At 41.9% G+C, this 21,861-nt stretch overlaps 1 protein-coding gene across 1 annotated transcript in view; it reads right to left on the bottom strand.

Moving 5' to 3' along the window:
- Nucleotides 1–868: 868 nt before the first annotated feature.
- The window catches only part of slc12a1 (solute carrier family 12 member 1), a 109,453-nt gene continuing 88,460 nt past the window's right edge, over nucleotides 869–21,861 (bottom strand). Inside the window, exons 19-24 of the mRNA XM_078532545.1 lie at nucleotides 15,023–15,145; nucleotides 13,517–13,628; nucleotides 4,277–4,363; nucleotides 2,318–2,453; nucleotides 2,141–2,208; nucleotides 869–1,851 (exon numbers count right to left, since the gene is read on the bottom strand). Of these exons, the coding sequence (XP_078388671.1) occupies nucleotides 1,716–1,851; nucleotides 2,141–2,208; nucleotides 2,318–2,453; nucleotides 4,277–4,363; nucleotides 13,517–13,628; nucleotides 15,023–15,145 (662 nt within the window). The 3' untranslated portion in view covers nucleotides 869–1,715. The remainder of the gene's footprint in view (nucleotides 1,852–2,140; nucleotides 2,209–2,317; nucleotides 2,454–4,276; nucleotides 4,364–13,516; nucleotides 13,629–15,022; nucleotides 15,146–21,861) is intronic.

The following is a 21,861-nucleotide window of genomic DNA, read 5'->3' on the forward strand; positions in this document are numbered from 1 at the left end:
CATTGGCTGTAAAGCATTTTGAAGTGTAGTTTCTGTTATAATGTAGCAGCCAATTTGTGCTCAGTAAACTCCCACAGACAGCAATGTGATGATCTGTTTTGTGTGATGCTGATTGAGGGATAAATTTTGACCAAGGCACTGGGGATAACTGCCTTGCACTTCAAAATAGTGCCATGGGATCTTCCACATCCACCCTGAACAGGCAGATGGAACTTTGTTTTTACATTTCATCCAAAATACAGCACCCTCTGACAGTGCAGTGCTTCCCCAGTACTGCACTGAAACAACAGCCTCAACTTTTATTCTGAAGCTGGAGTGGGACTTGAACATGGAACCTTGCAATTCAGAAGCGAACGTGCTACAAACTGAGCCACGGCTGACACTCAAGAGTGCCACCTCCAATAATGCAGCGCTATGTGGTACTGCACTGGAATATTAGCCCAGACTTTTGTTCAACCCCTGGAGTGGTGCTTGAACCTACAACCTTTCGGCTCAGATGAATAATATGATGGCAAACATAGATAACTGGAGTGTTGTAAAGTTTGCCAGATGTTAGTGGACATAACTTGTAAAAATGTCCCCACAATTACTTTTCACAACCAATTTCTAAACTTGTCCATTTTTTAAAATCATGAAACTGACACCTAGTGTCATAATGTATTGATATTTTATGTAGGCGAACATATACCACAAGCCTATTTTTAGTTGGACGAAGAGATTGGCGGCTAAAATTATAATATATTGTAATGGTTTTTGAATCTGGAATCATTTAATGAACATTTTAAAAATAGTACTTCGGTGGAAAAAGTAGACAGCAATACCTTTTGTAAATTTCACAATTTGAAAGAAGGTAGAGGGTAACAAAGTTAAATTCTACTACCATTTATTTCAACTCTGACATGTTTTGCAGATTACATTGTTACTTTCATAAGTCGCAGTCAAACACACTGAATGTGAGCAACATGAATATTTGTGACATATTGCAAGAAATCCCTCCAAAATATAACTGATTTCTCATGCCCTTTAAGAAATTTCACACCATTCTCTCTTCATTCTGTTCTGTTCTACTATCTTTGCGCATCTTTCTTCCTTAATTTCACAAATCTGTACATCTTGTCTGGCTTGACACATTCTCCTTTCTCATTTCCACTTCAGTTGAATTGTGCTCCTGAATAAGATTGTCAGACAGCACCAACAGACTTTTCACAACCTGTGGTTCTTGTGTATATGCTCATTAAGTTGAATAATAGTGTACATAATTAAATCAAAATATCCAACAAAATCTTGATTTAAACTGAGTTAATGGAAATATCAAACAGTAACAATGGAAACCAGAAACCCCTTGAAGATCTTAAGGCTGAACAATTTTGGATCGACATAATGACTAACAATGAGTATATTATCTATTTAATATAATGGCTGCACAAGGGGGAAATGTTATTCCATCTTTGTAAAATTAGTAATTGGAGAACTGTGTCTTAAAATGCAGGGTTCTATTAATCAGACACGCCATGGTAACCAAACATGAAAATGTAATTTTAGAAGACTAGCAACATTATTTGTGAAATGGAGCAGGAAATCACGAACTAGAATAAAGTCTGTTTGCCGCATAAATCAAGTGTTGCCTTTTTTAAGCAACTGTCAAATATGCTAAGTGATAAATAAGTGCTGCAATGAAAGCGGCATTTGCTGTAGCCTTAACAGCTAACTTTCTGCTAGGAGTAGAAGGTAAGAACATTCTTTTGATTTCCTCTGATCATTATGACAGGAGGCAGGTTTCTAGAAAGAATCTCCAACCAAGCCATATAAAGGTAACTTGATACAGCTTCCTTCCTTGCGATTGGCAAACTCCTAGTGTGTGAAAGAAAGTGAAAAGTTAAGTTTAAAAAAAGTTGGAATAATCCATTTGTGGCTAATACAGGCTATTTCTAGGAATACAGAAGTAGAATTTATAGCAATTACTTTCCCAATATATAGGCTATAATCATATCTACTTTCACCACTAAAAATAGGAGAGCAAAATATAATTTTGAATCTGTTGTTACATTAACTAAAACACTAAGAACAATCCTTACTGTTTCCTATTATAATCAGTGCCTAATTATTTGATTTCCGTGTAATATTCATAGGATTTACTTACACAACAATAATATTGGCAGATCGGGAGTTCTCCTGCAGAAGCTCATTGAGTCTGACCTGCCGATATGTCTTTAATTTAAAGCAAAAAGTCACTGTAACTACATGCACATTTATGTTGACCATAATTCATAAACAATTCAGGGACATAATTTATATTTTTAGTCAATTTTTTGCCCACCTTGTCTTTAAATCTCTCCAGCTCAGCATCAGTAATTTTCCATGGATATTCTTTCTGCAGTATCTCTGCAGTTGCAGGATCCTTGGAACCCTCGTGCAGTTGGTATGGTTCAATCAATTCCTCAAATGTTTTCCAGCTGTAATCAATCATTACAATTATCAAAGAAGCCAGATGTGATTCCATAACGAATGATAAGAGTTCCATTTTTGTTCAGTAAAATGTTGCAATTATAAAACAATTTGATCATGTCCAATAGTCTTCAAATTGGCTAAGTGCTGTACTTTCAACTTTTGCTGAAGATATCAAACACTGGATAAATCAAACACTGGAGAGTACCTTCAAGACAATTTACATTTCACACTGTAGTTACAAATATTTAGTCTTCTCAACACAGATGGTTCCCCCAAGCTTAAAAAAATAAAAGCTTGTGCATATACTTGAATTGGGAGTTTCTCATCTTTAGCTGTGTTTCTTTAGATTAAGTAATTTTAAAAAGTGTAAAATTTTACAAGCTAAACATCGGAGTTTATATTTTCCATTCTCCTTCTATCCATCACAGTTGTGAACTATTCCTCAATGAGGTCAGGTGTCCTCTTCCAGCATGCAATAACTGTCTTTATTTCTGTTTTACATCTGTAATAAAATATGACATCCAGACTGAGATGGATGTGTAGAACTCTCAAGAACACTCCAGAAGAATAGGAAGAGTGTTTTTGCTCAGACAACACTTCCTTTATTTCCCTTCCCCAGATTTACATAATCACATGAGAAGTTGGAGCAGGAGTAGGCAATTCGAGCCATTTAATAAAATCATGACTGATCTGACTGTCGCCTTAACACCACTTTCCTGCTTTCCCTCCATAACCCTAGCTCCCTCTTAGCTCAAAAATCTGTCTAATTCAGCCTTGAATATATTCAATGACCCAGCCTCCACTGCTCCCTGGCGTAGACAATTCCAAAGATAATGGCCTTCTGAGAGAAGAAATCCTCACCTGCCTTAAATGGGAGACCCCCTATTTTTAAACTGTGTCCCTTAGTTCTAGATTCCCCCACAGGGCAAACGTCCTCTCAATGTGTACCCTGTCAAGCCCCCTCAGAATCTTATGGGCAGAATTTTCTCTTCGGTGTGCGGGGACAGGTGTCCCAACGTCACCGCGCATCATTCCGATCTTTCGCTCGGCAGGCGTGCGCCGGAGTCGGCTGCACGCCCGCCGAACTGTCAAAGGCCTGTTAAGGCCATTAATGAACCAATTTAGACATTTGGCAAGGTTGCCCGACCAACCTTAAGGTTGGCAGGCAGGCGAAGAGGCCAAGCGGCCTTCGCGTTTTGCATGAAACCTCATCCATGGGTGGGATGAGGTTTCATGAAGGTTTTATTAAATAAATAAAAATGTTTTTGACAATTCATAACATGTCCCAGCTCATGTGACACTATCACATGAGGGGGACATGTCTGAATCATTTTATTCTTTTTTCCAAACTTTAAAACTGAACTTAATCTCTGAGGCAGCTCCGTGCCCTGACTCTCCCTCCTCCCCCCGCCCACACAGGCAGCTCTGAGTGCTACCAGGCGCGTGTCACGCTGGGCGGTCCTTAATTGGCCCGCCCATGTAAAATGGCGGCATGCAGCCAATCATAGGTGGCGATCGACTCCGTGCCCGTCCGCGCCCAATCCCGACAGACAGGCTGCAGATCCTGCCCTGTATGTTTCAGTAAGATTTAGAATCCATCTGCAACACCATTTACAGCAATGAGAGAGCATGGCCTATCTTGGAAACAAGCCACTAGTTTTTAAGTTAGTGTCTGTGAGATTTATGACAAAAACATACATACCATTCCCATCCATGATTTATAAACATCAACACTAATATTCTGTGCTGTTGCAGATTGTCTAAAACTTACAGGAATCTCCATTTAACAGTTACAAGTTATTGAAAAAAAAATTCAGACTCTGCCCACCTCTCTTTGCTTGGTTTCATGTTAATGTCTCCGATGACCTTGATGTCAGCGCACTGAATCCTGAATTTTCCTAGAAGTGCAGCCATTCTGTACAGAAGCAAGAGGAACAAAATATGATAAAAAGTAAACTGCTTTTAAATATCATTTCTATACCAGATAAACTATGGCAGAATCAGACAGTTCAACCTAACCGATCTATGGGTGTTTATCCTCCATATAAGCAGCAATCTTAATTCTAAGTGCCTACTAGCAAACCTGCACTGAGCACTCACTATTGGTTCAACATCTTTCCTAAAGTGTGGGCCTCAAAATTGCATGTATCCCAACTTAGACTTATTCAGGGTTTATATAGACTTGCCATTATATCTCAACTTTCATATAGTCTATACCTTTACATAAAAGTAAGTATTCCATTAATTTTTCTTATGGTCTTATCCACTTGAGGTGCTGCTTTTAATATCTTTTGAATCTAAACCACTAAATCCTCTGCTCTTTCACATCACCCAAAGTATAATTATATGATATTAAATTGCATCTACTTAGACTGAAACACTAGAGGGAGCATTCCTACACTGACTGACCCTGGAAACTGCAATGGAGATAGACAACACCCTCCACATTCTCATTCAGGATTTTGTCCAAGTGGAAAGTCTAGGTTTTAATCTCTTATTCACATTCCTTTTGAGCATGTCTTCCCCACTGAGCTCACAAGATCACAAACTCACCCTTTATGACATTCAATAGGCCTGCTCATCATATTTTGCATAACTTTGTCCAACAAGTAAATAACAAATATCTGCAAGCTCCAGAACTTAACTTTGGTTTGCATATATCCTCTGTTCTTAAACCACTTTAGTCACTTGTGCTTTAGCATTTGTTGTAAGAGCAACTACTGGGGTAAACTTTTAGATGAAGGATTTTCATTTAACTTTAACTCCTGACACTCTTTTGATGATGTAATCGACTTCACTGCACATGCTCAAATAAGGCTTCAGTTGGTGTTAGGAGTCACAGTGTACTTTTTAACCAAAGTGTACCACCTCCATATTACTGTCACACAATTCCACCTCCCAGCTTATAGCCAATTCCACAGTCTTACCAAAATCTCCTTGCAGCTCCTGTTGGCCCTCAGAATTAGGAACATAGGAAATAGGGGCAGGAATAGGTCATTTGAGCCTGCTCCGTCATTCAAACAGACCATGGCTGATCATCTACCTCTTACACCATTTTTCCCACTATCCCTATATTCCTTGATGTCATTAGTATCTGGAAATCTATCGATTTCTGTCTTGAACATGCTCAATGACTTAAGCTGCCACAGCCCTCTGGGGTAGAGAATTCTAAAGATTCACCACCCTCTGAAGAAATTCCTCCTCACCTCAGTCTTAAATGGTCTACCCCTTATTCTGAGACTCTGTCCCCTGGTTCTAGAATCACCAGCCAGGGGAAAAATCCTAGCCACATCTACCCTGTCATGCCCTGTAAGAATTTTGTAAGTTTCAATGAGATCACCTCTCATTCTTCTAAACTCTAGAGAATACAGGTTCAGTTTCCTCAATTCTCCTCAAAATAATCCCACCATCCCAATATTTGTCTGGTGAACTACAATGTCTCTTATTTTAGTATTATCTACAAACTTGGCATCACCTCCTCCAACTTTATATATAGATCAGGTAGTGTACACAGTAAATAGAAACAGTCCTATAACAGGGGACACTGCTACCCACCTACAGCTACACTTGAGAAACTTTCCTTCATTTCTGCTTCCTATTCTCTCGCCTGTAGCCAGTTTATAGATCAGGTTTTCTACTGTCTACCCATCTTCGTACCCTTCTACTCTCAATAGAGATCTGAAATATAAATTTTAGGATCTCTTGATATTTCTTCCCTCATTTCCATCAGAGTTCTTAGATCTATCCTGTGGCAATCAAACCCTCACTATCTATTTGACAATTGAAATTGACAATTTTAACGTAAAGATGATTTTTTAAAAACCGTCTGTAAAAGACAAGCAGCTGGGAGTTGCTGGCAGTGACAGGAAATCTTGTATGCATTATAGCATTTGCTGAACAGAGCAACAGACAATTTACTAAAATTTTGCTTATCCATTAAATGTTCTTTGCAACAGATCACTGTACTTTTCTTTAAATCTAAATATTGTGGAGATTTCCCAAGGTAGTTTTGAGGAATTGTGGAAATGGTGTCAATGTGCACATTTAAGAAAGAATACCATCAATGAGCATTAACATGCAAATTCCATTTTGTAAATTAGCACAGGAGTGCTCATTTATAGCAAATCAAACCATAGGAATTTTGCTGTACTTACAAACATTGAAAATATAACTGCATTTTCACATAGTTGATGTAAAGATCATTATCCAGTTACATACCCTGTAAACTGACAAATACATAACAAAGTGCATCACCAGAGCCATGCCACAATCCAGGATTACACATCTAGGGCAGAATTTAATGTCTGTGGCAGGGATCTCACCCACTGGCTGGAGAACCCGCAGGCACTTAAGTGACTGATGTCAGGCCTTCCCAGATAGTAAGGGCAGAAGGGGCAGTGGCAGCAGCTAGTAATGCATAGGGGTCTAGGATCAACAAGGGACCCCAAGCCAAAGGTGAATTTAGGGCAGCACAGAGGTTGTGGGGCACAGGGGAGTGGGTCACGAGAAGGGTGTGTGGGGGTCGGAGGCAAGGGCAGAGAAAGTGCCTGTCGACAGCCCTCCCTCCCTCCTTCTCAATGTCAGGTCCCTCGATCAGGCACATTAAGGCGAGACATCACCATCCCCAACCATCACCACCCGACAAGGGGCCCGCAAGCGAACCTGATATGGTTTGTTTTTTTTGGGCTTCCTATGCGGCGACCCCCTCGCCCACCACTGGTTGAATACCAATGGCAGCAGGACATTAATTTTCCACTTAAAGGGCCTCAATTGACTTCCAGTTAGGAAAGCTGTCGAATCGGGGCAGAGGCAGGAAAGCAATAGAATCTCAACACCACACCCTCTTACCCAATTAAATGCCACTGCCTCCAAACTCACCTCCGGGGGGGGGGGGGGGGGGGTCATTAAGTTCAGTCCTAGATCCCAAGCTGATATTGGTCAATCTGCCAAGAGTCCCACAACCTCGAAGGAACTGATGGGCGATAAGCACTATATATGCCTTCTCTAGTGCTCCATTTCATACCAAGGCAAATATTTTAAAGAGCAGCCAAGCACTTCTGTCTTTAGCAGCACAACTATCCATCTCTGAACAACAACGAATTGCTTCAAGTCCCATTCTCTCACATATTCCACCTTCAAAGCCAAAACCTAGGATCTCATGGATTTTTGGCTCCATGAATATCAAAATCCACACAACTTTCCCTGAAACCTCCAACACCCCCATTGGCAAACACTTCCCAGACCTGCATTTATCCTATCATCAACCTTCAATCATGCAGCTTCCTCACCTCCTTCAAATTTATTTATATTTCTCCCTGGTCCCCTCTTGAATCAACATAATATGTCCCTTGTGCTGATATTGTTAATTACTCACTCTATCCGCATACTGTCCCTTGTTTTTCCAAAGCCACAATCAAAAAGCCCATCTTTAAACTATCTGTTCCCTCTACTGCTGCCCAATGTCTAAACTCCTCTCGTCTGTCTTTAACATGTTGTTGCCTTCCAGTTGTGTGCTTGCCTACAATCTCCTTGTTTGAACCTCTTCCGTTTGCCCAGAGAACCAACTATTACAAGTCACTAATGATATCTGCCGTCACTGCAACCCAGATATATCATCCCTCCTTGGCTTCTCTGCAGTGCTTGACATTGTCAATCAGTGTCATTCTTCCCCATGGCTCATCTCAGTGGGACTGCCCTTGCTTACTGCATTTAGGAGTGGACCTACACAAGTTTCCAGCAATGGCTTCTCCTCCAACTCAAACGATTACCACCGAGTTCCCAGAGAATCATTCGTGGCTCCCTTCAATTTCTCCTTAAACACAAGTTAGCTCCCATATGATTGCCCAGTTGTACCTCTTCACCACACTTCCCTTGACCTCAGAATTATCGCCATGCAGCTAGACCGCCTGACATTAAGTCATGCATAAACCAAAGTTTTCAACAATTGAACTTCAGGAAAACAATTGTTTATGATTCTTGTTAAAAACTCTATCCTTGCTGTCCATTGTGTCCACTCTGGCTACATACTCAGGTTGAACAAGACTGCATGCAACCTCAGCGTTCTACTTAATCCAGAGTTGAGTTTCAAACCCCATAGCCTATCCACCATTTAGGATACCTGCTTTAAACTGTGCAACATTGTCACATTGGTCCCAATTTAGTCCCACTACCACCAAACCCCCATCCATACTTCCACCATTTCTAGACTGGAGCACTACAATGATGTGCTTGTTTCCTCCAAACTCCTAACTTCACCTCAGACAAAGCTCTGCTACCTGCATCCTGTCTTACATTGGGTTCCACTTGCCCATTAGCTCCATCAATGAACTACAGCCTATCAAATTTAAAACTCTTCAGGGCTTTATCCTATCTTTTATCTATAACCTTTTCTAGGCTGAAGTTAAATCTTGCCCTCTGACTCTGGCCTCAGGCATTCTCCCCCGGCTTTTGCTGGAACAGCCTCTGATGCCTCAACTCTACCCTATGGAACCATCTCTTGAAACCTTTCAATTTCTCTACCTTGCTCCCCTCCTTAAAAGTCTCTCAAAATGCATCTCTTTGACCTAGCATTTAGTCAACTAGAGTACTCTCCCGTAAAAGCTCTCTTCCTCCAAGTAAAGTGCCTAAAAATAGTCTTTCAAATTGAAGTGCTAACAAAAGTTTCATGCATCCTTCTGTTTGACCATAGGTTTTCAAACTAGGGTCTAAAAGGAAACTTCCTAGTGGTCAGATTTGGGTTACCATATATGCTGAACAGTCATAAGAATCCTATATTTTCTACATTTTCATGATTTATTAATATATTACTTCCATTCTGTACTTTTAACAGAGATAGTCTCTGCATTGGCAGTAGTAGTTTCTTTTGGGCAACTAAAACTTTTCTTTCAAAGTTAGGACAGGGATTTGCAATTGTATATCATTTATTTACAAGAACGTACACTTGAGAGTATATGTTCTCCATGCTGAAAAGCCAATGGATTAAGCAAAACACAGCTACAAATACTGTCCGAGTGATAGACAACTGCATGTTAATTACTCTGTGGACTTATTTTGATTGCATACACAAAGCTTTCTTAACTTGACAAGCTGGCCTTTGGGACATTATTAGTGTTTGAAGTTAGGTACATCTAGACCTAACCTATTCAAGAAAGCTGCAGCTAATTTGAAGCTTGACATTCTAAATTGCTTCTATTTTACATTTGAAGCACAAGTATCACAGCTCTCTTTCTCCTGAAACATTGAAAATCATCATCCAAACAAAACAAAAAGTGAAGTTTTAAATAACACCTGATGCTGTCTTGTTGGCATTCTACAGCTCACCTGTGTCAAGCAAAAGACCACCTGGGAATGTCATACCGTAAGGGCAATTCCCATTTGCCTATATGAAGGAATAAATACAGGCATGTACACGTTTTCCTCATTAACTCCCTTCTCTCGTCAGAGCTTTGAATTCTTGTGGCTGCCCTATAGTACCACACTAGTCCCTTGACAGTAAATATCAGAAGGTTTATTGATTCTGGCATACAGTACAACCAAGCTGGTTCCTTAATCAATAAACCACTTCTATCAAGAGTAACTAAAGTTTTGAGGCAGGAACCCTGGCAGATTTTCTCCCCCCTTAGCCAGGGCCAATTACATTACTCCAACTGAGATCAGCTCAGTCAGGACAGATCATGGATCAATCTTGGAATTGGAACCCTCCTGGCTTCCAAAGTTAAGTTACTAACTCAGTGATTAGGATGCTCATTCTCTAATGGAATTTCTCAGAAAGTTGGCTAAAAGGTGAGACATGTCTGCCACATCTCTTGTAACCAAGCACTTCTAGCCAGTGCCTGTGTGTCCCCAGATATTCTGGTTTACATCCCTGGCAAGAAGCTGAGGAGCAGGATGGAGACTAAAGTGAGGCTTACTGTAGAGGTGTGGTGGTGGGGCTGCAAAAGCACTCACTGGGGTTTGTTTGGGTTGCAGGCAATAAAGAGGAGTGAGGAGGCAGAGACAGAGGAGCCTAGAAACAGTTTTGCACCAGTAAGAGGTTGCAAGCCTGTTGAAAGGATCAATACCTGTCCTGGAACAAGTAGGCCTGAGGCCCTCCTAATTCTGGGTCTCATTTACATCATGCTGGCAAACTGCGAAGCTGCTGGACATTTGACTCCAGGCATCACACCAGTGAAGAGCTTTTGAATTTAAGGCTGCTGCAGCCATGAAGTGCTTTTGTACCTCCTGGCTCCACTTCTGAATAACTAATTTTCAAAAACACACTTTATTGGTGGCTAGGCTACACAGAGACCTGTTTTTTCTGAATTCTGGCTGCATTCATGAGAAACCAGTTTAGTAAAGGAGGCATCATTGGGTTCTCTGATCCAAAGCCTGTTTCAGGCATGGGCCCTGGATGCCTCCTACATCCAATTGGTGAAAGTTGCATTTCCAGCTCAAAATGCACACGCACATAGGCATACTGGACGCTTTGGCCCCTGTAAAATGGGCGCAGCGTCAAATTTCTAGGCTGGGAATTTGTGCTCCACAGTGTGGCCCACTGCTGGGGCCTGGCAGAATGGGAACATCTGGCATCGACAGTACTTGGTAGGGAAGAGGATCTGAAGTTTGAAATGATGGGGATGGGGAAGGTCTGAACATTCTGACCAGAGTATCATAGTGTGGTTTTGGGGAGGCTAGGGCACAGGGAAAGTATCCAGTGTTCTGCTGCAAATTTCAAGAGCTGAATCCACCAGCCCTGAAATTTGATTTATCACCTCACTGTTTAGAATTGCATAATTTCATGCAAGTTAAAACAAGCAATTCTGGACAACTATTTCAAATGCAACCAATGGGAGCAATTTGAACCTAATCTGCCAGCAAGTAACCCATGGGATCAAATCAGCCACTTATTTTACAGTTCTGTTTACTTTGAACTTTCCACTGAAGTCAGTCTGACTGATCCAGGCAGTTTCCTGCTGGGTTAAAATTACCTTTAATAAATGGCATAGAGTACAAAAGCAAAGAAAGTTATGCTAAGCCTTTATAAAACACTGGTTAGGCCTCAACGTGTTCAATGCTGAGCATCACGCTTTAGGGAAGTCAAGGCTTTGAAGAGAGGTACAGAGATTTACTTGAATGGTACCAGAGATAGCAACAACATGCATTTATATAGCACCTTTAACATGTTATATAAGGCTTCCCAAGGCATTTTGTTATCAAACAATATTGACACTACACTCCACAAGCCAGCATGACAACAGTGTTACGATCCTTGTAGAGATCACTTTCAAAGAAATGAATTTCCCAAATGACCAACGAAAATAAACCGGTGGACAGGATTTCACTTAAGACTTTTACTGTAACAAACAAACTAAAATAAACATTGATCAAACGTTACTTAACAGGCAATTAATACCCCAAACTGAAGAAAAAAAAGATAAGTTTCGCATTCACTCACTATCACAACCGAAATATATCTTACGAAACACTTTTACATAACGCCATGCCTTTGACCAATATGTAGTATTACAGGAACTGCCAAAGCCACTCTCAGCTCATCAGCAGAGGGTCACTTCTCCCCGAGCCACCCACAGTAATCTTATGACAGATGCTCCAAAGCTTGCTCAGAGGTAGGTATTAAGGAGCATATTCAAGGGAGAGGGAGAGAGATGGAGGGGCTTAGTGAGGAAATTCCAGAGCTTAGGGCAATCAATGGTGGAGCAATTAAAATTGTGGGTCCACAAGATACCAGAATTGGAGGAGCACAGAGATTAGGGTTATAGGGATGAAGGAGGTTACAGAGATAGAAGGGGTGAGGCCATGGAGGTTTTTGAAAATTGAGATATTACCACACCAGGAACCATTAAGCACAGGGGCAATGTGTGATGAGTAAGGACATGGGTGCCTGAGCTTTGAACGAGCTCAAATTTATGAAGGGTGGAATATTGGTGGCCGATGAGGAAAGCATTGGAAAAGTCAAGACTAGAGATAAAGGCATGAATGAGAGTTTCAGCAGTTGAAACGAAGCAGGGGCAGAGTCAGGCAATATTAGAGGTGGAAGTAGGCGTCCTTGGTGATGGAGTCCCTGTGTGGGTGCAAGTTCATCTTGGAGTTAAATAGCAAGGTTGCACACAGTCTGTTTCAGGCTCAGACAGCTACCAGGGAGAGGGATGGAGCCAGTGGTCAGGGAAGAGTTCTCAGTGCGAAAGACAATGGTTTTGGTTCTTCCCAATATTCAGTTGGGGAAAATTTTTGCTTATCTGGTACAAATTAGAGACAGTGGAGGGTCAAGGGAGGTGATGTTTAGTTGTATGGAGATGTGATTGTTCTCCTTAGTGCAGAGAAGGTTAAGGAGAAATTTGACAAAAATGTTCCAAATTATAGAGCTTTTAGAGTAAACAAGGAAAAACTACAGCAACTGGCAGAAGGATCAGTAAAAAGAGGTCACAGATCTAGGTACCTGCTAAAAGATGGAGCTTTTTAAAAACAAAATGTCAGCAAGTTATGATGATCTGGAATACAGAGCCTGAAAGGGTGGTGGAAGCAGATTCAATACTAACCCTCAAAAAGAATTGGATATTTCCTTGAAATGGAAAAAAATAAGGTAATGAGGCAAGACTAGAATGGGACTAATTGGACAGCTCTCTCAAAGAGATGGTACAGGCATGATGAGCTGAATGACTTTCTTCTGTCCTCTATGATTCTACGTTACTTCAAATTTAATGCAAAGGTAGGCCCTAAAGAGTCCCTTTAGTACCAATGTGCGCACGCAAATTCATCTATATAGTATACATGTTTATATTTGGATGTGCATATCGCCATGAAGGACTTTAGTGCACTTGTTGCTAGGAAGTTCAGTGGCTTTAGTGATGAAATTCTGCCTAATCCTTTTCAAAAAACAGACGTTTGTTTCTCAATACTTTCAAACATTTCAGCTAAAGTTTTGTGCTTTTACTAATATTCATGAACATTCGGCACACAAAATTTAGTTTGCCAAGTTTCCTGAAAAGCAGCGAGTTCGCAAACATATCAACAGTGTTATTAATATCCAAATGATTTAAATGCATAAGAGATCTTTTCAAGCAAAACTTACGCTCGTTTCTCCTCATTAATGCTGTCCAACTTCCCTCCAATAAAGATACGCAATTTACAGCCACACCATTTTTTTCGCGTAGTTAACAGATAGGGAATGAGAATAGTCAAACCTATTGAAGTAATGATAATAGGCATAATACTTATTTAATTAATAAGTTGAAATGCAATGCAACATTATTCATTTGACACCACAGGCTCTTTCATAAACAAAGACTGAAATAGTTTTAGATTTCATAGATAATATTAGAATTACAACAGGTATTGCCAACACCCAAAAAGGCCATCAGGAAATCTTTTAACCTTTGCATATCAAAATATTCCAAAGTATTCCTGATCATTCTTTAGACTACAAGAAATCTCAGCCTGAAAAAAATTCTATTTGAGGCAAGAATACAATCACTGAATCAAAGCTCAGAATCATTGGGTGGAATTTAATTCCCTTCGCTGTGGCAAATTTAGAGGGCTGGGTTGGGGGTGGGGTGGGAAAGAGATGGCGAATGGGGACTTTGCTACTTTCCCGCCTCCACCCCTATTAAGTTTGGGGTGGGAAGGCCCATTCCTTCTGCCCTGCCACCAATTGAGGCCCTTAAGCAGGCATTTATCATCCTGCCCCTGAGCAGCAAGCAGGTGAATCACCTAGTGTCTTTGCTTGCAGGTTCTGGGGGGAGGGATCCCTTGTTCAAAAGCACTGAGTGTTTGATCAAGGGACCTGGCATCAGGAAGGGGGGTGCCTGCTGAAAACCACTCCCACCCCCCTCAAACCCCTCTCCCACATCATTTACCTGTGTCTGGGTCCCTCCTTGACCTGAAGCCTCAGGTGGGTGTAGTACCAGCAGCAGCCACCGCTGCCAAGTACAGAAGAGCTGCTAGCCTCCGAATGGCAGCCTCTATTTTGGATCCCAGGAAAGGCCTGCCACTGGCCTGTCAACTGCAAGAGTGTCACTTCATTCAGGTGACACGGGTCTCCCACTGACTCTCCAGCCAGCAGCCGAGACCCCCAACAAATCCACTATATCCAGCCCATGGCTCCAGTCCAGAGATATTGCACAAAATCGAGATTGGCACTTTAGTGCAGTATTCCATTAGTGTTGCATTGTCAAAGCTGCTGCCTTTCGGATGAGGCACTGCATCAAGGCTCCAACTGCCTTCTTGGTTGGAGATGGAAGATCCCATGGCACTACTTGAGAACAGTAAGGAAATTGTCCCAGTATCCTAGCCAATATTTCTCCCTTAACCACCAGACAATATGGTCATTTGTTTCATTCCAGTTTGTGGAAGGTTGCTAAGTGCAAACGTGCTGCTGCATTTCATACATTATAATGGTGACTGCATTTCAAAAGTACTTCACTGGTTGTAAAATACTGTGGGTCACCCGGAGATCATAAATTAATATGTTTAAAAGAAAAGATTGCATTACTAATTTTCAAACCTAATGAATACCTTATAAAATGTCACATTCATAGACATTAAAATTAGACTTTTTGGAAAATAATATGCTTCATACCTCCATCATCAAACAGCCACCACACATCTATTGTCCCTTTCTCCTGATTCTTTTGGAACTGAGTACTTGCATCCAGTAGGCGTTGATTGAAATCTGCAGCATGACCAGCACTGATTTTAAAGTCTGAATAGAATAAAGAAGTAATTGTATTTGTGCAGCCAAAATAATTAGTTGCCAAGGAACAGCGTAAAAATTCAATAACCTAAACTATGGTCAGATTGCAACAAAGTCTTTAATGATGCTTTCCATACATCAAAACTTTACTGGGGCAGGACTTCTGCTCATGCATTTATCCCCAGCATAACACCATCCAAAATCTCAGAGACAAGGTCATTTATATATTAGTGTTGTCTTTGTATCAAGGCTTGTGTTCTGTACATGGCCTACTTTTAATCTCTTGTCCTACTGTCACTGTTTATCTTGCTGTGATATGCATTTATGTTTTCTATACCATTTATTTCTTTTACAAAGTCCCCTTTGTTCACCTTGCTTCAAAACTAAATATTTCTAGTTTCCCTAGTCTTGAGATGTTTTTGGAATTCTAGGTCCAAGCTAAAAAGCTGAAGCAAAGTTAACATGCTTCAACAATTCAATTGTTTGCAATCATAAAAGCAGTCACATTTCCATGAACCTCGATTTTGAGGGCAACCTCACTGATGGCAAGGGATCAGTAGATTTAAAATAAAGTCAAAAATTTATAAAACTGAGCAAGCATTATTAAAAACGAATGCCGATTGAGTTTTAGTCTGCTGTCAGGTGGAGCACATTAACTGCCCACAAGTTGGAGGTAGCTCCGATTTTGAGACTTCTTTTAACTTGATAGGTGTTGCAAAACCAAATGGGATCCCGATGCAGGTGATTAATCCATGGCCTCCAAAATATCCTGCTCTTTATGGCTCCACAAAAATAAAAAAATTGACTGTTTCCTGATCAGAACGTCAGTAAACATGGATGGGGTGTACATGGTGTACGCATTGGCCATGTGTCACTTAAAACTGCAATCTAAGTATATCATTAGGGTTCCGATTTGTGTGGGAGAAAGAGGCCCATCACCTATTCAGGCCTACCCCTGTCACCTAGAAGTGGGCTCTTTTCATATTGGTGCTGGCCAGAGCACCAAGGCAACTGACTCCACTTTAGAGGCCCCTTATTGTCAGTTTTCCAAGTGAAAATCAGCAATGTCGCTGACATTTGACAAAGTTAAAAATGTTACGGTGAGTGTGGTTATAGTAAAGTTAGAATATTTTTATTATAGGAGTGGCCTAGCATTCAAGTTTGCCTTTTCGCATCAGACTGGCTCAGACTTCAGCTTCAGCTGAAATGACAGACAAGAGTTTTAAGACAAGATTCCTGAAAGTAAACTTTCTAAACAAGCTAACAAACACTAACAAGAATGAGAGAAAAAAGTAAGACAGAGGGTAAATATAATTATGCCTTACAGTCATTAAATTAAAAAGACTACAGCTATGCAAGTAGGAGGTCTCGGAATTTTATCATAGATCTAAAAAGAGGGGTACTTAGCCTTCATTATCAACAGCAGAAGAAGCTGAAATTGAAGAACAGACCCATGTCTGGAGATGGTGGTTCCAAGCAGCGCTCATACCATCCTCCAATATAATACTTTTGAGAACAGAACTTTTCTTAATAAAAGAGTTGACGTTTCGAGTCCTCATGACCCTTCAACAGGGTCATGAGGACTCGAAACGTCAACTCTTTTCTTCTCCACCGATGCTGCCAGACCTGCTGAGTTTTTCCAGATAATTCTGTTTTTGTTTTGGATTTCCAGCATCCGCAGTTTTTTGTTTTTATTTTTTTTCTTAATAAAAGCTTTTATGGCCTCAATATGGGAAAAAAGTCATGCCTTTTGCTTAAAAGAAGAGGGTTTTTTAAAGCCTTATTGCAGATTTGGCACTTTGGGGAAAACACCAAGGCACGTTTAACATGGCACTTTGCTTCAATGGCTGCCCTGACACAACTTGGGCTGAATTTTACGCTATCAGGCAGACCAACCCGATCGGGTGCAAAATCGCGCAAGATGACGTTGGGCGAGAGTACCGATGTCATCCCTCGCTCGCGGGATATTTTGGTCAGCAGGTGTGCACAAAAGTCGGAACCGCACCCGCCGACAACTAAGAGGGCAATTAAAGCCCATTAATGGCGCAATTGTCTCCGAATTTTCATGGTCTGTCCAACCTTATGGCTGGCAGACAGGTGAATCGGGCAGGTGGACTTAGCATTTTTCATGAAGCCTCAACCAAGGGCAGGATGAGATTCCCGTTATTAAATGAAATTAAAATAGTAATCTATAGACAGCACTTTTATCATCTATATGTTCCGGTGCCTGATTGTGATGCCTGGACATTTTTTTCCTGATTTTCAAAACTTTACTTCACGGTTTTCAGTTCTGCAGCTCCCCGAGGCAGCTCTCTGCCTTCAGGGAGCTCTCTCTCAGCGCTCACCCACAGAAACGTCATCACCCACCCTCCTCCTGCCCCGGCATCACTAAGCTTTTCAGTGCACGTTTCACGCTGGCTGGCCATTAATCGGCCCTTGTGTGCAGAGATGACAATTTTTTTTTATTATTATTCATTTAGAGGATGCGGACATTGCTGGCTAGGCCAGCATTTATTGCCCATCCCTAAATGCCTTTGGAGGTGGTGGTGTAAGCTGCCTTCTTGAAACACTGCAGTCTCTATGTTTTAAGTACACCCACAGTGATGTTAGGGAGGGAGTTCCAGGATTTTGACCCAGCGACAGTGAAGGAATGGCAATATGTTTCCAAGTCAGGACGGTGAGTGGTTTGGAGGGGAACTTCCAGGTGGTGGCTTTCCCATCTGTCTGCTGCCCTTGTCTTTCTAGGTGGTAGTGGTAACCAGGCAGAATGTGACTTTCTGCTCTGCGTTCAAGGGAATGGTCTTCAAATGCACACTCGGAAGCAAGATCAGTATCCTCTACTCTCACTTCACATCTTAAGCCCACTTTAATATTTGGAAATAGGTAAATAACTCCTCATAGCACATCTATAATATTTACATTTTTGAGAATGGTAGTAAGGTCAGCTATAACAAGAGAACAAACATAAGAAAAGATTAATATGACTTTAAACAGATTTACCTTGATACCCCAGAAGCATTTGCAGCTGAGAGGTAGGCAAGGCAAATAACTTTACTATACTGACTCTGGTAGGCAAGGTTGTCTCGTTCCTGAAGCCACTGCTAAAGCTTGAGCTTCATCTGCAATTAGTTGAACTAGGCTTTGGTAGATCTACTAGACCTGCTATTCAAAGCAGTTAACATGAAATCTGGTCTAAATTAATCTTACTGACTATGTCAATCTCAGATCTTGCAAAAGGATCAACTTATTGCAAGTACAACCCTGCTGAAGCCAAGTTACTGTAATTCACTTCAACTTCCTTTGTAACTTCAGATATTAATTACATCAATTAATGATGCTGAACTAGTGCTGTTTAAATTAACTCCTCTCCAGTCTGTAACAGAAACTGGAAGCTCAAATCCGGGTAAACCATTTGAATTTGACCAGAGTCCAAGTTTAAGACACAAGCCAAATCTGAGATGAGAGAGTCAACTGGAAGCCAAAAGGAAGAACTTGGTACTAGAACGAATTTTAAAACACGGTAGATTACCACAACAAATTCTTTTTCCCCAACTAAGAAAACGGCAACTTTCAATGCCCGGATGTGGGTCAAACAAGGAGATCTGAACAGCGAAATATTAGCATCCCTTAGCACAGAACAGCTGAAAGTTGTAGCTAGGGAGGTACAGTTAAAATTGCCCAGTGAAGTGAAGAGAAATGAACTGATCCAGTTGCCAGTAGGGCATTTAGGCCTCACATATCCAACAGAGCAGGTAGATAAGAGCTTAACCCTGACTCAGAATCCCCAGCCAAATTCGAGCTGGAAAAGCTCAGAATGCAGCTAGAATTTCAGGAAAGGGAAAGAGAGGGGGAAATAGTGAGAAACAAAGAGCAAGGGAACTGAAGAGGGTAAGAGAATTCCAGCTCCGACAATTGGAAATGGAGCTAGCAACACAAAGGGAGAGAGAGACCAGACAGCTAGAAGCTGCAAGGGAAAATCTCTCTCTACCCAGTAGCACCACCTATCTCCCTAACCCAGAACACGGAGCCCCTCAAGCATGCTAGATTTATTCCCAAATTAGGAGAGTGACGTGGGGTCATTTCTTGCCACTTTTGAGAAAGTAGCAGGCCAGCTAAAATTGGCGATCAGATATCTGAACATTTTTAATTCAAGGGCAGCCATCAGGGAGAGCCCATGAGGTCTACTCCATGCTGCCTCCTGATATGTCCATGAATTATGGGCAAACCAAGGGCTCCATCCTAAGCACCTATGAGTGAGTCCCAGAAGCATATCACCAGCAATTCCAAACGCTAATAAGAAACCAACATAAACCTGCGTAGAGTTTGAACGGCTGAAGCAAACAGTGTTTGATCGATGCATGCTTTCTTTAAAGATCCCACACACCTATGGAGGAATTGCACGAGTTGAGATTGTTTGAGGAATTTAAAAACTGCTTACCCTCCAGCCTGAGGATGCACTTGGAGGAGCAGAGAATTCTCTCAGCCCGGAATGTAGCCATCACAGCAGACAGCTACAATCTCACCCATAGGCCTGGAAACTCAACGATCCTCTCTAAACCATCCCCATGAACACTGGAAAGATAAGCAGGGCAACCTAGATAGGAGAGGCCCCTGCACTCAGAAAAGAAAACACAAAGGAGGTTGCGAGGAGTCCTCCTGCAGCCCGCAAGGAGAACACCCATAAACTGGTGTGCTCCAATTGTAATAAAATAGACCATTCCAGATCGGAGTGCTGGAAATTGTAAGGAAGGAATCTAGTAGGGCTCCATGAGTAGACCCTGAAGGACATCCCAACGAGTAGTGCAGCAGAGTAGGCAGAGACTTCTGTTGCATAGACTTACCCCTTGGGAGGACACGGAAAAAAGCTTCCAGAGTTTTGTCCTTTCAGGAACAAGTGTTCCCCTACCTGTCCCAAAATGTGAGCAAGTCCGTTGTATTGCTCCAGGACGCAGAGGCCGCTCAGTCCTTAATGTCTAAGGGAAACATCAACCTTACCCCACCACCACCCCCAACTCCTCATGCCCTTCCCATGGCACCTACCCAAGCAATCGCAGAAGATGGGACACCTGCCCCGTTACCTCCTCCCATCACTGTCTAAGGCCCCAAACACTCCTTTCAACTTGCACCTCCTTCAATTTGGTTTACTGTATTCACTGCTCCCAATGCAGTCTCCTCTACATTGGGGAGACCAATCGCAGACTGGGTGACTGCTCTGCGGAACACGTTCGCTCAGTGTGCAAGTATGACCCCTACCTTCCTGTCGCTTGCCATTTCAACACACCATCCTGCTCTCACGCCCACATGTCTGCCCTTGGCCTGCTGCAATGTCCAGTGAAGCCCAATGCAAACTGGAGGAACAGCACTTCATTTTCTGATTAGGAACTTGACAACCTTCTGGACTTAACATTGAGTTCAACAGCTTTAGACCATGAACTCTCTCCTCCATCTTTGCTCCCTTTTTAATCCAATTTTTTTTTTTAATGTAAATTTTTAATTTACTTTTATTCATTTATACATTTTTAAAATCCTTTTTCCCCAACACCCCCCACCCCATCCCCGGTCACCCCCTCCACAGGGCCATCAGTCACTGTTTCAATGTCGTGCTTTCAGAGTGCTGACCCTTGTTCTGCTATTAACACATTCTGCTGTCTTACCTTTACGCCATTATCAGCACCTCCTTCAGTCTTTACCACTACTGTTAACACTCCCTTTTGTCTTGTGTCCGTGACATCTTTCTCAATCTCTGCTTAGCCCCCCACCTATCCCTTACCTTCTATCTTGCCCCACCCCCTTGAATAGTATAAAATCATATTTCTACTCCTCTTTAGCTCTGAAGAGGAGTCATAAGGAATCGAAATGTTAACTTTTTCTCTCTCCACAGATGCTGCCAGACCTGCTGAGTTTTTCCAGCATTTTCTTTTTCTTTCAGATTTCCAGCATCAGCAGTATTTTGCTTTAATTTTAGAACTGCTGTTCCCAGCCAGAAAGAGCCTCCAGAGCCTGTTCACAGGACATTAAAACATTTGGGCCAATGTGGATGCCAGATACTAGAAGGCATTTCAAATGTTTCAAAATGGCTGTGGGAGAGATTCTGAAATCGTTTTTTTGATACATTCAAGGGGTGTGGCCTTCGCTAGCTGGGCCAGCATTTATTGCCCATCCCTCATTGCCCTTAAGGTGGTGGTGAGCTGCTTTCTTGAACTGCTGCAGTGCATGTGGTGTAGGTACACCCACAGCATTGTTAGGGAGGGAGTTCAAGGATTTTGACCCAGTGACAGTGAAGGAACAGCGATATATTTCCAAGTCAGGATGGTGAGTGGCTTGGAGGGGAACTGGTGGTGTTCCCATGTATCTGCTGCCCTTGTCTTTCTAGATGGCAGCAGTCATGGGTTTGGAAGGTGTTGTCTAAAGGAGTCTTGGTGAGTTTCAGCAGTGCATCTTGTATACACTACTGCCACTGTCCGTCGGTGGAGGGAGTAAATGTTTGTGGATGGGAAGCCAATCAAGCAGGCTGCTTTGTCCTGGATGGTGTCAAGCTTGTGTTGTTGGAGCTGCACATATCCAGGTAAGGGGAGGGTATTCCATTAAACTCATGACTTGTGCCTTGTAGATTGTGGACAGGCTTTGGGGAGTCAGGAGGTGAGTTACTCATCGCGGGATTCCTAACCTCTGACCTGCTCTTGTAGCCACAATACTTATATGGCTAGTCCAGTTCAGTTTCTGGT

Source organism: Cetorhinus maximus, chromosome 30 (assembly GCF_964194155.1).
Source record: "Cetorhinus maximus chromosome 30, sCetMax3.hap1.1, whole genome shotgun sequence".
NCBI lineage: Eukaryota > Metazoa > Chordata > Chondrichthyes > Lamniformes > Cetorhinidae > Cetorhinus > Cetorhinus maximus.